At 32.0% G+C, this 13,444-nt stretch overlaps 1 protein-coding gene across 1 annotated transcript; it reads right to left on the reverse strand.

Moving 5' to 3' along the window:
• Positions 1 to 11,596: 11,596 nt before the first annotated feature.
• Positions 11,597 to 12,772, reverse strand: TENT5D (terminal nucleotidyltransferase 5D; the record flags this gene model as incomplete). The annotated part of the gene is made up of 1 exon (XM_081125448.1): positions 11,597 to 12,772. The coding sequence occupies one exon, from the start codon at positions 12,770 to 12,772 to the stop codon at positions 11,597 to 11,599; it is 1,176 nt and encodes a 391-aa protein (XP_080981574.1).
• Between the last annotated feature and the right edge of the window lie 672 nt (positions 12,773 to 13,444).

Consider the following 13,444-nt stretch of genomic DNA (forward strand, 5'->3'; position numbering starts at 1 on the left):
AGAAAAGGTAACCTTGGTGTACTGTTGGTAAGAATGCAGACTGGTGCAGCCATTATGGAAAACAATATGGAGTTTCCTTAAAAAATTAAAATGGAACTGCCTTATGACCCAGCAATTCCACTTGAGAGACTATATCCAAAGAAACCTGAAACACTACTTTGAAAGAATATATGAACCCCTATGTTCATTGCAGCATTATTTACAATATCCAAGATTTGGAAGTAGCAGAAGTGTCCATCATTGGATGAGTGGATAAAAAAATTATGGTAGATTTACATGATGGAATACTAGTCCACCATAAAAAAGAGGGAAATCTTGCCCTGGTCAGTGGCTTGGTTGGTTGGAGCATTGTCCCATACACCAAACAGGTTGAGGGTTTATTTCCTGGTCAGGGCACATACCCAGCTTGTGGGTTCAATCCTTTTTCGGGACACATACAGGAAGTGATGTTTCTCTCCCTCTCTCTCTCTCTCTCTCTCTCTCTCTCTCTCTCTCTCTCTCTCTCTCTGTAAAATCAATAAAAACATATCCTTGGGTGAGGATTAAAATAAATAAAATAAAAAGAAGGAAATCTGACTTTTTGCAACAGTCTAGATGGATCTGGAGAGCATGCTAAGTGAAATAAGCCAGTCAGAGAAAGTCGAGTCAATATGATTTCACTCATACGCGGAAACTAATGAACAATATAAACTAACAAGCAAAATAGAAACAAACTCATAGATAGAGAACAGACTGACAGCTGTCAAAGGTAAGGGGTGCTATGGAGCAAGGTGAAAAGGTGAAGGAATTAAGCCAAAAAAATGTTAAAAAAAGTTTTTCAAGCTGAAATAAAAACACATTAATCATTTCCGTAACATAAAAACATGTAAAAGTATAAAATTCACTGGTAAATGTAAGTAAATAATTAAATTCAAAATAAAACTGCAGCTCTGAGCAGTTGTCTCAGTTGCTTGGAGTGTCATCCTGATGCATCAGGGTTTAATCCCCGTTCAGGGCACATACAAGAATCAATCAATGAATGCATAAATAAGTGGAACAACAAATCTCTCTCTGTGTGTCTTTCTTTCTCTCTCTCCTCTCCCACTTCCTCTCTCTGTCTAAAAAATCAATAGCTTTGACTGGGTGGCTCAGTTGGTTGGAGTGTCATCCCATACACCAAAAGGTTGTGGGTTTGATTCCTGGTCAGGGCATATACCCAGGTTGTGGGTTCACTCCCTGGTAGGGGTGCATAAGGGAAGCAGCGAATGGATGTTTCTCTCTCTCTCTCTCCCCTCCACCTTCCTCTATCTCTAAAATCAATAAAAACATATCCTTGGGTGAGGATTAAAAAAATCAATAAATAAAAAAGAAAAAAAATAATACTGCAGTTGGGGTAAAAAATTGAATTCTAGAATATGGGGTAAATGCAAAAGTGTTGAATATAACTATAGCTACAGTATTTTGTTAATGAATAAACAATATAAAATATTTAAATTGAAACACTGGCAACATAAATTGTGAGGGTGGGCAAGTAAATGTGCAGAAATTTTTTATGCAGTTGAAATTAATTTGTTCTCAGCTAAAAATAGACTTATAACTACAAGAAATATGAAAGCCACATGATAATCACAAAGCAAAAACCTATAATATCTACATAAATAATAAAGAGAAAAAACAATGCTGCCACTACAAAAAAGCATAAATTCACAAAGAAGACAGAAAGAAAGGAAGAAACAGTGAACCTACAAAATAATAATAAAACAATTAAGAAAATGCTGATAATAAGTACTTATTTATCTATAGTTACTATAAATGTAAATGGTTTAAATTCTCCAATTAATATTCCTGAAGTGGCTGAATGGATAAAACAAGAACCAAGTATATGCTGCATATAAGATACTCAGTTTCATTATAAGGACACTCATAGGCTAAAAGTGAGGGGATGGTAAAATATATTCCATGCAAGTGGAAAACTAAAGAGATCAAGACATGAAATAGACTTTAAGTCAAAAGCTTAACAAGAAAGAAAGGTCATTGTATAATAATAAAATGCTCATTTCAAGAGGATATTAGAATTGTAAATACAGGATGTCCCAAAAAATGTACACACACTTTGAATAACTATTAATTCCAATGTGTTAAATTTGAAAACAAAGAAATATCAATTGAGCCATGAGCTATTAAGGTTTGTATACATTATTTTGGGACACCCTGTATATATGCAACCAATATTAGAACACCTAAATATATTAAACCATTGTTAACAGATTTGAAAGCAAAAGTAGACAAATAACAGTAGAGAATTTCAATAATCCACTTTCAACAACAGATCAATAAGAAATAATGGACTTTAGGCCAAATGGACCAAACAGATATATACAGAATATTCAATCCAACAGCGATACAATACACATTTTCAAGTGCATACAGAACATTTTCCAGGATAGATCATATGTAGGTCACAAAACAAGTGTTAACAAATGTAAGAACACTAAAATTATATCAAGTATCTTTTCTGACATAATGAAAAGTTACTCAATATCATATATTAGGGAGTTTCAAATTAAAGTAACAATGATCTACCACTACCCAGCAATTAGAATGGCTAAATTCTAAAACACTGACAACATCAAATGCTGACAATGATGTGAAACAACAGGAACTCTCAATCATTGCTGGTGGGGATGCAAAATGGTACAGCCACTTTGGAAGACAGAGTGGCAGTTTCTAAAAACAAAAAGCCTGGCCAAGAGTGGCTCAGCAGTTGAGCATCCACCTAGGATCCAGGAGAGCGCAGTTCGATTCCTGGTCGGGGCACATACCCGGGTTGTGGGCTCGATCCCCGGTGGGGACCGTGCGGAAGGTGACCAATCCAATGACTCTCATCATTGATGTTTCTATCTCTCTCTCCCTCTCCCTTCTTCTTTCTGGAATCAATAAAGATATATTTTTAAAAATAAATAAATAAAAATAAATATAAACAAACAAAAGACTAAATAAAGCAAACACACTCCTTAGTATTTACCCAAATATTTTGGAATTGTATGTCCACTCAAAAACCTGCACACAGATGTTTATTGCAGTTTTATTTGTAACTTCCAATATTTGGAAACAACCAATTCGTCCTCCACTAGGTGAATGGATAACTGTGGTTCATGCAGACAATGGAATTATTACTCAGAGTTAATAAGAAATGAGCTATCACATCATAAATGGACATGGAGGAATATTAAATACATATTAGTAAGTGACAGAAGCCAATTTAAAAAGGTTACACACTGTAAAATTCTAACTATATGACACTCTGGAAAAGGTACAACTATGGAAAATAAAAAGATTCATGGTTGCCAGCGGTTGGGTGAGAGATGAATGAATAGGTAGAACAGAGAGAATTTTTTAGGGTAGTGAAACTTATATGCTATTGTAATGGTAGAAACATGTCATTAAAATTTTTCCAAACACATAGAATGTATATCATCAAGACTGAACTCTAATATAAACTATGACTTTGGGTATTGATGATGTGTCAATGTAGGTACATCGAGTTTAACAGACGTATCACTCTGGAACGAGATGTTAATAGTGGAGGCTGGGCATGTGAAGGGGCACTTTCACTTAATTTTGCAGTGAACCTAAAAATTAAGAATTAAAAAAAGCCATAGAGCTTCTGTTCTTACTGAGATTCAGCCATCACACTCTGCCCCCTCCCTCCCCGCTGCATTGCTTAAAGCCTTTGAATATTTTCTAGAGTTCTGAAAAAGGTAATTCTGGCAATTTTTGCATTTTTTATTGATTTTATCAATAACTGAATTTTCACCATTTTTATTGACCATTTAGGTATTGGGGTGGATTAAGGATGTTACCACTCCAAAGACAGTGGTCTTTGAGTATTGAAAGAAGATACCCAGGCAATAGTTGTTCAGGTGAGTTTTGATTCTCCTTTAGAATCTATGAAGGCATCAGAAACCTACAAGAATATGATAATTATATTCCCATAGAACTACTCTCAGTGCACTTCCCCTTTTTTACAATTTTTTTTAATATTAGTCAGTAATGTCTCTCAGTGTTTTATTTCCATCTTTTGTATTCCTAGAAAAAATGATAAATTTCAGCTAAATATTTTTCTATAACTTATTACCATTCTCATTTGTATCAGTTTTCAGTCTCTCTTTGAAACCTGAAAGGTGATTTTTCTCCATGACATATATATTAAGCACTTGCTACCTTTGTGTATCATTGTATGTGTGGATGTCAGGGGAAGGAATCTTTAAAAGAGAGCTGAAAGAAACATGGTGTCCATTCAACAGGTATATGTATATTCTAAAGGAGATCCAATTTTTTGTTTGTTAGAACTTTTATTCTTCAGTATTTTGGTTATTTTTATTAAATTTATTGGGATGACACTGGTTAATAAGATTACATAGGTTTCAAGTGTACGTTTCTATGATACATGATATGTATATTGCTTTGTGTGCCCACCAATAAAAGTCAAATAATCTTCTGTCACCATATACTTGATACTTTTTACCTTTTCTACCTCCCTCATCGCCTTCCGTCTGGTAACCACCATACTGTTGCCTGTGTCTATGAGTTTTTGTTTGTTTGTCAAATTTGTTTTTTATTACATGATTCAAAGTATAATTTTAATGCTATTATTTCCATGGCAACTAATTGTGATTTAGAAATGGAGATTACGTAACAACACAGGATATGAAATGAATATAAAGACAGCTGGGAAGGACAACATGTAATGTAAGCAATGATCGGAAATGGAACACCACTCATTATATTTTTGTCTTCACAATTTTATTTTTAAATGTTATAATATTGTTAAAACTTTAAGAAAAAAAAGTATACTTTTGAAGAAATCATGCAAGTAGATAATTTTAGATATTCCTGCTAAGGACCAGACCTGATTTGGACACGAATGAGAGCACATAGAGCAATGCTGCATCTCCACTTTGTTTTAATATTGGAAATTATGTGGGGGAGGACAAGTACGTCAATTACTAAGTCTAATCAGAAATTTCATAATATGCAACTAACTTAATGGCATCATTGTCAGGGATCCCAAAGTAAATGCATCTCATTTCTACTAATACTCAATAATGAAATTATGTTACATTGCTTGATAAAATATACTATATGAATATAATGATGGCCTTTTAAAAATATCACTCATTTAACTTGTACAAGGAAAACATTGTGGGACAAAAACAGGAATTTTGGGGGGGTTACTTTTGTTATTTATCATTTGTTAACAAATTTAAAGCTGGTTATTTTTATGTTAGTGGATATTATCTATGTTTTCTGGTAGAGTTTAAAATACCAGACAAGGCACAATTTATCCTTGCATATTATAGGATTAGAAAACTGTCTTCAGTGTGTTGGTGGTTCATTTTTTTTATTGTAATTATCTATTTTACTTTAAGCTTTAGTAATCTGATAATTTACATTATGTAGAGAAAATATGCCATCTTTAACATAAGGATATTTACTAATATATTCTATATATTTCAAATAATAAGATACTTAATCCTTTATGGAGTTGCTAGGGTGTTGCTAAAGCTGTAGAAACTTCAAGCAAACCATACCTTGTGCTGTTTTACTGTCCTGATCACTTTTACCATAGTTCTTTATTCTTCTAAGAAATGCTGTATTTTGACCTACTTTTCCACTCCACAGAGTGATCACTTAACATTGTTTAGATATGTGGTCAGCATGCACAGACCTAAGTGGAAATGCTATCTGGCTCTGCTAAATGTATGGTGCTGGGGTGTGTGTGTGTGTGTGTGTGTGTGTGTGTGTTGGGGGATTCAATACAATGTCATATCATTTTGACTCACTTGAGTAATACTGCCATTTTATTTATTTCCTCACCAATTCTGTTATTATCCAATGTATTGTAGACACCATTTATTTGAGAGGGGGGAGAAGATAAGTAAATTTTACCAAGGTAAAATCAAATGAATTTTGGGAAATAAATGAATACAAACCATTTATATAATTAGGCTATATAAATGGGGTTATCTGTTAGTTAATCTATTATAAATGGTAAAAGTCAATTATATAGAGCCATATTATATTGAAGGTCAGTCCCTTCTCATTGATTATCAATGGGGTTCTGTACAAATTCCAGGGTAAAGTTCCTTCATAAGTACTTTTTGAACACACTGCAAACAATTAATTTGATGGCATTTGAAATAATAGGCATCTACCCACTTTGCAGTTGGCACAGTCCTGCATGTTTTGCAGTGATTTTATTTCAAAAATTTATTCAATCTAATAACAGAATGTCTGTAATGCTTTTTACACACAATGCACAAAAGTATGAGAGAAAGCAAATGAAACAGGTACAAGGGCTTTTTAGATGAATAATGAGTACAGTTATCCATTTAAAACTAGTTTCCACCAAAAGACCCTGCATTGTTCATATAACATTTTTTGTCAACAATAAAATACAGTTTCTAAAATAGTACATACATGCCTGAGAGCTATATAATGAGCAAGAAAATGGATAAAATTAACCTGGTTTCACATATAGTCAACATTAAAGCAAAGATACACAGTTCGCTCAACTCTGGACATTTTAGTCATCTCTTAGATATTCCATTAATACTCTTAAAGTTTTTGTTTGCAGAAACACAATAAGTCCTTAAGAACATTTCAAAAATATTTTAGTAAGATATTAAAACTGGCTATGTGAACTATAAAGATAAAAAGGCACTTAAAATATTTATGAAGCTATATTTAAATTCACAGTTTTCCTAAAGTGCTGAATTGATTAATGTTAACACGTAGATCTATCTACTTGACTTAGTGTAGGAAATCATACCAGCAATTTTACTGGGTGCTGGGGAACTACACTTAGATATTTCTACTTAATTTCCCACTCAGTGACTATAATTCTTTTTACTGATATTTTCTTTAGTGCTAAACAATTGGATTTGAGTTAACTAAAACTTGAAACACACCTTTAAGATAAAAACTTATGGTTTTAGTTTGTTTACTAAGCTTTGAATTCAGATCTTCTAACTAAATTTATTTTTATTGGATGAATTGTTTCACATCTTGTGAAATGGTATTGTAGGACTTTTCTCATATCTAATAATTATATTTGGTCCGTCCTATACATATGATCGGTGACTTGGACCATAAATAATTTAGGTCCACTTTTCCTTGTTCATTGCTTAGTCACATGTTTCTGGCTGGAATTATTTGAATAATTGCCTTCAATTTTTTGCTTTATAGGTTGAGACTTTCACTTAACATACAGAAGAACTTTAAAGAAAGAACTTTCTAGAACGCTATTTAAACTAGAAGTTTCAAACACTGATTTCACTCAATATAAACAGACTATGTGAGATGAAACAATTAGCCACAAGCTGTTAAAGTGAACTTTACTTTTCAATTAAATGTAGGAATAGTGATTGGATATAAAGTAGATGTATTGTTCAGATATATGGGATTTGTTTTAAAACAGCAGAATATATTTACTTAAAGATCAATTATGAGTTTGCTATGTCACCTTATGTTTTATCATTAGTCATTTGTAAATAGGGAACTTAAATAACTTAAAGAAAAATTGAAAAAATAGCCATACGACAATATCATGCAATCAGAATGGATTGAGATCTGATAAATTCAGGTAATCCAACAGGTTATTTCCAACAGGTTATTTTTAAGTTAAATACATAAAATGTAATGAAATTTTTCAATAAATGTGATACTGCATTATAACTAATGAAGGTAAATAATCTATTAATAGTTTTATAATATTAATGTAATGTAATTTATATTGTAAATATGTAATATTAATTCTATAAGAATTGAAAAATTTTGCAAGTTTGTGTACTTTGACATACAATTTTATTTATTAAATATAAATTGATATGTAGCTTTTGTTTTTTAAAACAGTTCAATTGATTTGGCTTATAATTTTTACATGTACTAATTGAAATTGAAATGCAATTTATCTAACTTTTAAAATTTTCCAAGAATTATACAGAAGCACATAACAATGCTTAAAAATGATTCTATTTCTTATGAAAAAAAGTTAGCTTATAATTTATACCAGTTTGAATTCTGAGTGATACAGTAAGCCATGTAAGTAATTTCACATTTAGTTGCCTAGAATTTCAGGGTTCTTGAAAAACTGAAAAGTTAATGTTTATCTCTAGAATCATGGTCTTTGAATTAAAGTGTTGTTAGTGTATCCTAGTTAAGAAAAACCTTGAAAAATCAGAGGTCCTAAAGTTGGATTAGCCACAATGCATGCATGAAAGCTTTATTCTCTAGAATGGGGTTGTCTATGATCACAATTCTATCTGAGTCAATAATTCTGACATTTCCAGACTCTCCCTTCACTAGAAACTAAACTTGGAAAACTGTCATTTTATCTTTTGGTACTATAAGCTATAATAAATTGCCTCTAGACTTCATTTCTTTCTTGCCTCTAATCACTGTGAGCAGAGAAGTATCATTTTAGCAAACAAGAAAACAGTAGAAGAAATAAAGGAGGAATTAAAAACTTGCTTTTCAGGAAAATGAATTACCTGCTCCTCTTTTGTTAACTGTCAGGATTACAATTTGTATGCCCCTTTTACAGAAGTATACTCCTTGACTTAGTAAACAGGTATTGAATTTCATATAAATCTCTTGACAGCCTATTAAATATAGTCCTCTACATTTCTAAAGCAGATAACCTCTAAGGCATGGTTCCTGTTTCAGGATATATACTATTTATCTAGAAGAAGATGATGCCTTTCACTTAAAAATGTACTTAAGTCCTTTTAAAAGAAGATTTTTAACCTTAAAAACTTATAATTTTCATTTTTTTACTAGCTGACACTATCTGAAAGCATTTTACCTAATAATAAAACTAGATGAGTTGCAATAAGACATCAGTTATTTGGAGTTTACTGCCTAAGCAACCATTGCTTTTTGAAGGCATTTAATACTGTGTCTCAAAGCTACTCTAACAAAACTCCCAAAACATTAAATAATTTATGTAGAAATCATTTTGTTCAAGGAGGTCACATGTAAGGCTTAAAGAACATCATTTTAAATCCCTTTTATTAAAATATCCACTAATACATGTTTGGGCTGACAAATTTTACTGGAGGGAGGTGAACATCTGTAAACGAAAACTTTTAAAACAGAAATTTAAATGTTAATAGCTATGTAATACCAGTTTTTATTTAAAAAATATTTTAGAAGTTATTATTTTTCAATTTGGGAATGTAGCCACATTCTATATATAAGAATTTTTTTTTTATGTTGTCCTCCTGCTTGGTTGAGAGCAAAGGACAGCCTAGTTTAGTGATAGTATCTACATAAAGCCGTAAGAGATAAATCTATAGCTTCCTCTTTAGTAATACCATCCCCATTCAACAGGTTTGGATTCTCTCTGTTGAGAAAATCTTACATGCCAACTGAAAGCTTTTGTACTATAATGGAAACACATGCATAAAATTTTAGGAGGAAGCAGGCCATTCTTGTAGGATTCATAGCTTTAGGAGAATACCATAGGGAATTTGCTTTTTAGCGAAGGAGTTCAAATTCTCAACAGGACCACAGATGACAGTGTAGTAACTGTGGGGGGTTGGTGAGTGGAGGTAGGAGAGGGTATAGGGGGGATAAATGGTGATATAAAACCAAAATAATAAAATAATTAATTAATTAAATAAAAATAAAATAGTAAAATAAAAAGTGCTTAAAAAATTCTCAATAGGACCAAAGGAAGCTAAGGGTGTACCTGGGGGATAAGATGTTTCCAAAAGCTTCAGAATTATGCTAGTCAGCATAAAAATCTACTACAGAAAATATTAAAACTTTACCCATAACTTGTCACTATAATAGTTATTTTATTCTTAAATACTTTTCCTGTATTCTTTGGAATTTTTTTTTTGGTTTTGTTAATATAGCATATACTCCTTCAGTTTTAGTTACACACACTCTCACAAACTGAACACTAAAGAGTATACGTAGGGCAGAAAGATCACTCATTTTGTCAATAGATTACAGAATTTTCTCTTTAATAAAGCATTTATTAATTCTTTGTCCCAAGCAAGGAGATGAATTCATATTTTAAAGCCTCAGCATCGTGTGACATATATATTTATATGTGTATGTACACATTTTTAAATATAATTCTTTAAAAATATATTGATAGCCAGCGGTGCTGTGGTATACAACATCTGAAAAACATTGACTATTTGAAAATGCCATATTTGGTGTACTTCTTGTGTCCAATACTGTAATACAGGGAAGACAGATTAAGCACAGTCTATAAGTGACAAACTCTCAGAATATGCCTGCTGGATCATGTTGCGATGGCAAAACTTGGAATGGTTAATGAAAACCAACATGGAAACACATAAAAAAATCAGAAGCAAGTAAAAATATTGAAGTTTTCTGATGGCCTTATGTATATGCATTCAGGACAGCTCCCATTATGTCATAGCAAATAATATTTGTCATGGATTATTTTCTTCATTATACAAAGAAAATACTGTTTTACTCCCACTGGTAGATTTGATAGCAATATATTTGATGTACTGAGTAGATATTCAGATACCTGATAAATATATGCAATTACTGAGTAAATTAGTGTTATGGAAAAACTCACATAGGAGGTACTCAATTGGTGTGTTAGAAACTGATCTTTGATAAGGGCAAAATAAAATAAAAATGTTTCATTTAGTTATATTAAAAATATTTTCACTTATTAACACTGAATGTCTCCAGATATATTAACATGTTCCTCAGAGAGGTCATAAAAATGATAAATGCTATAACTATAAACCTTTGCTTGTTTTTTGCTGTTAGCCATTTGAAGTCTTTTTTTAATAGTTGATGATAAATTTTCATATTCAAAGTTGGTCATTTTCATTCTTTTCAACTTATTTGTAGGAAAAATTGAAGAAATTTATATAACCAGTCACATTATTGGCTGTACAGCTGGGTGATATTATTCTTCAAATCCACAAATTAAATTAACTTAGTTGATAAATTACTAATGCCCAGTGTTTTCCAATATTTTTTTTCAGTGTTCCTTCAAACCACAGTAGGATTTTGTATCTAATCCAATTTAATTGAGAAACAAAATAAATGCTTGCAAAGTCCAGGGTTTTAATATCTTCCACATCTGTTGTCTTTGAAATTAGTCATTTCTGTTAAGTATTGAAAAATCCATTGATGGTAACATTCACTACAAAATATTGAAGTGAATGTAACAAAAGAATTGACTGAATGTTGGCATTTGTCTTTATCTCTGGATTTTAAATCATGAGTCTGTTCTTTTATACTCTGATTAAAGATGCAGGCATCTCTAATGTATTTATCATAGGAAATTTGAAAGTCATAAGTGGTAAGATCTGAAAATCATTTTAAGTTGTCACTACATTTGAAAGGTATTGTAGCTAAACAATAATATTTGAAAGTCATTTGAAGTGGTCAGTCTACAGATGATATTTTATTTACTATGATGTTATAATCAATGAAAAATAGTTGGAAATTCAATACAAATAAAAATAGATGTTAAATTTTATGGAATTTGGAAACTTGCTTTTAAGAGATGTTTAATTAAAGCAAGTTTCTGTTGTATGTGTTTTTTTTAAATCATACCATTTGGCACATGAAAGTGCAGTGGGTGGTATGGATGAAAGAAAATAGGTGGTGGTGGTCCAGGTATTATATAATAAGGAGGGTACCCTCCCTCAGAAACAAAATATGGAGCAGGCTGATAAAAGCAAGTTACACTGTCTGTATTAGGTAGAATATTATATTCTCCTAGTACTTTTAAAGCCATACTAGTAATCATATCGATTGTCTGTCTTCTTTCATGACGCATGAGGCAAACAGTGCTTTCATTCACAACTCCTCGCAAGGTCATAAGGTAGTTATATTTGCTCTTTTCTTCACCTATGAAATGGTTGTGGAGATACGATTCAATCTTCTTTTGCTGTTCTACTATATCAGGAAAATCAATGAAAAATCTAGAACACATGTAACGTTCCAGGGTCTTGATTTCTGCTTCACAAGCTGGCTTAAAGTCACGAACCAGCAAGTTGCTGTACTTCAGAAGGCCACCACCTCTAATCTCTTCAGGTTTTCTGGTAGATATAAGCTTATATTGCAAATGTGTCATTGCTTCTTGAAAATCTCCATACAGGCTTTCAGCTACCACAACAGGATAGGATTCTTGGGTTAACTTAGCATTTTTATCACTGTAGAATTCTAACATGCGATCCAAAAGAATTTGAAAAGAATCTACACTAAATTCAAATTGCCGTTTGAGTGAATTCACAAATTTAAGTTCTACATTCTTCCCAGTGTTATTTGAAAGAGAGATGAGACTCCATCGATCATGCGTATTGCAAACTTTGACCATCTTCTGCACGTAAGCCTCTTTCATTATCTTCAGGGTGATCTTTTCCTTTTTTACACCTTTTGGTAAAAAGTCAAGTATACAACCTAGAACTGCATCCTTAACAATCTGAAATTCTTGATCACTTGGTAGTTCAACATGAAAAATAACATCCAGATCCTTATAGCTGATTCCATTGTGGCTTGCAAGTATGTAACTTGCAGTGGAACCATTCAATCGGGTATCTTTAACAATAATTCCCTGCTCTATCAGTTGATGTTTGACAACATTAATGATATGTTTTGGTTTTACCTCCAATGTGGGGAAATTCCCCCTTCCATGAATTGGAATTACTTCATCTAACACTTGATCCAGTATTATAACTTGATCCCAAGTGAGATTGCTGAATCCAATTTCAGACATTTTGAAGTCAGTAGGTCAACTAGAAAGCAAGCAAAATAATGAGAGGAAATGTTAGTACCTTAATATCAGTGTTATAACCAAAGGATATGAAAAAGTTAAAAATAGACTTGCCCTCAAAATAAATCACACTAATACTAGGAAGTAAATTATCAATGTATCTAATTATGATTAAATTTATAAGGGAAATAAAGCCATTTGGATTATGCCAAAATTGTTACAACCATTACTGCATACAAACAGGCATTCTCAGGGATTTGTTAGAATTATAATTATTTTTGATGTAAAATGGTGGCCTTTCTCAATCTTTATTCATAACAATATTATGGCTGTATTTGTTTGGTGTTATAAATTTATTCATGAGATAATCATAATACATAATTGAGGTTAATTGTCATGAATTTAAAGTTAGATAAAGAGAGCATGTCTGTGTGTTAGACCCAACTGATCAAGCAGCATAACGATGGCATTATGTTTAAAAGAAATATATAACATCTTTAAAAGCATTGGAGAATTTTCCAAGGATGTATCTGATAATGAGCTAATTCACAAAGTGTACAAAGAACTCATACTCCTCAGCAAGAGAAAGACAAACAATCCAATTAAAAAATGGGCAAAGGACCTGAACAGACACTTCTCCAAAGAGGACATACAGATGGCCAAGAGACATATGAA

The sequence above is a fragment of the Miniopterus schreibersii genome (assembly GCF_964146895.1).
Source record: "Miniopterus schreibersii genome assembly, chromosome: X".
Lineage (NCBI taxonomy): Eukaryota > Metazoa > Chordata > Mammalia > Chiroptera > Miniopteridae > Miniopterus > Miniopterus schreibersii.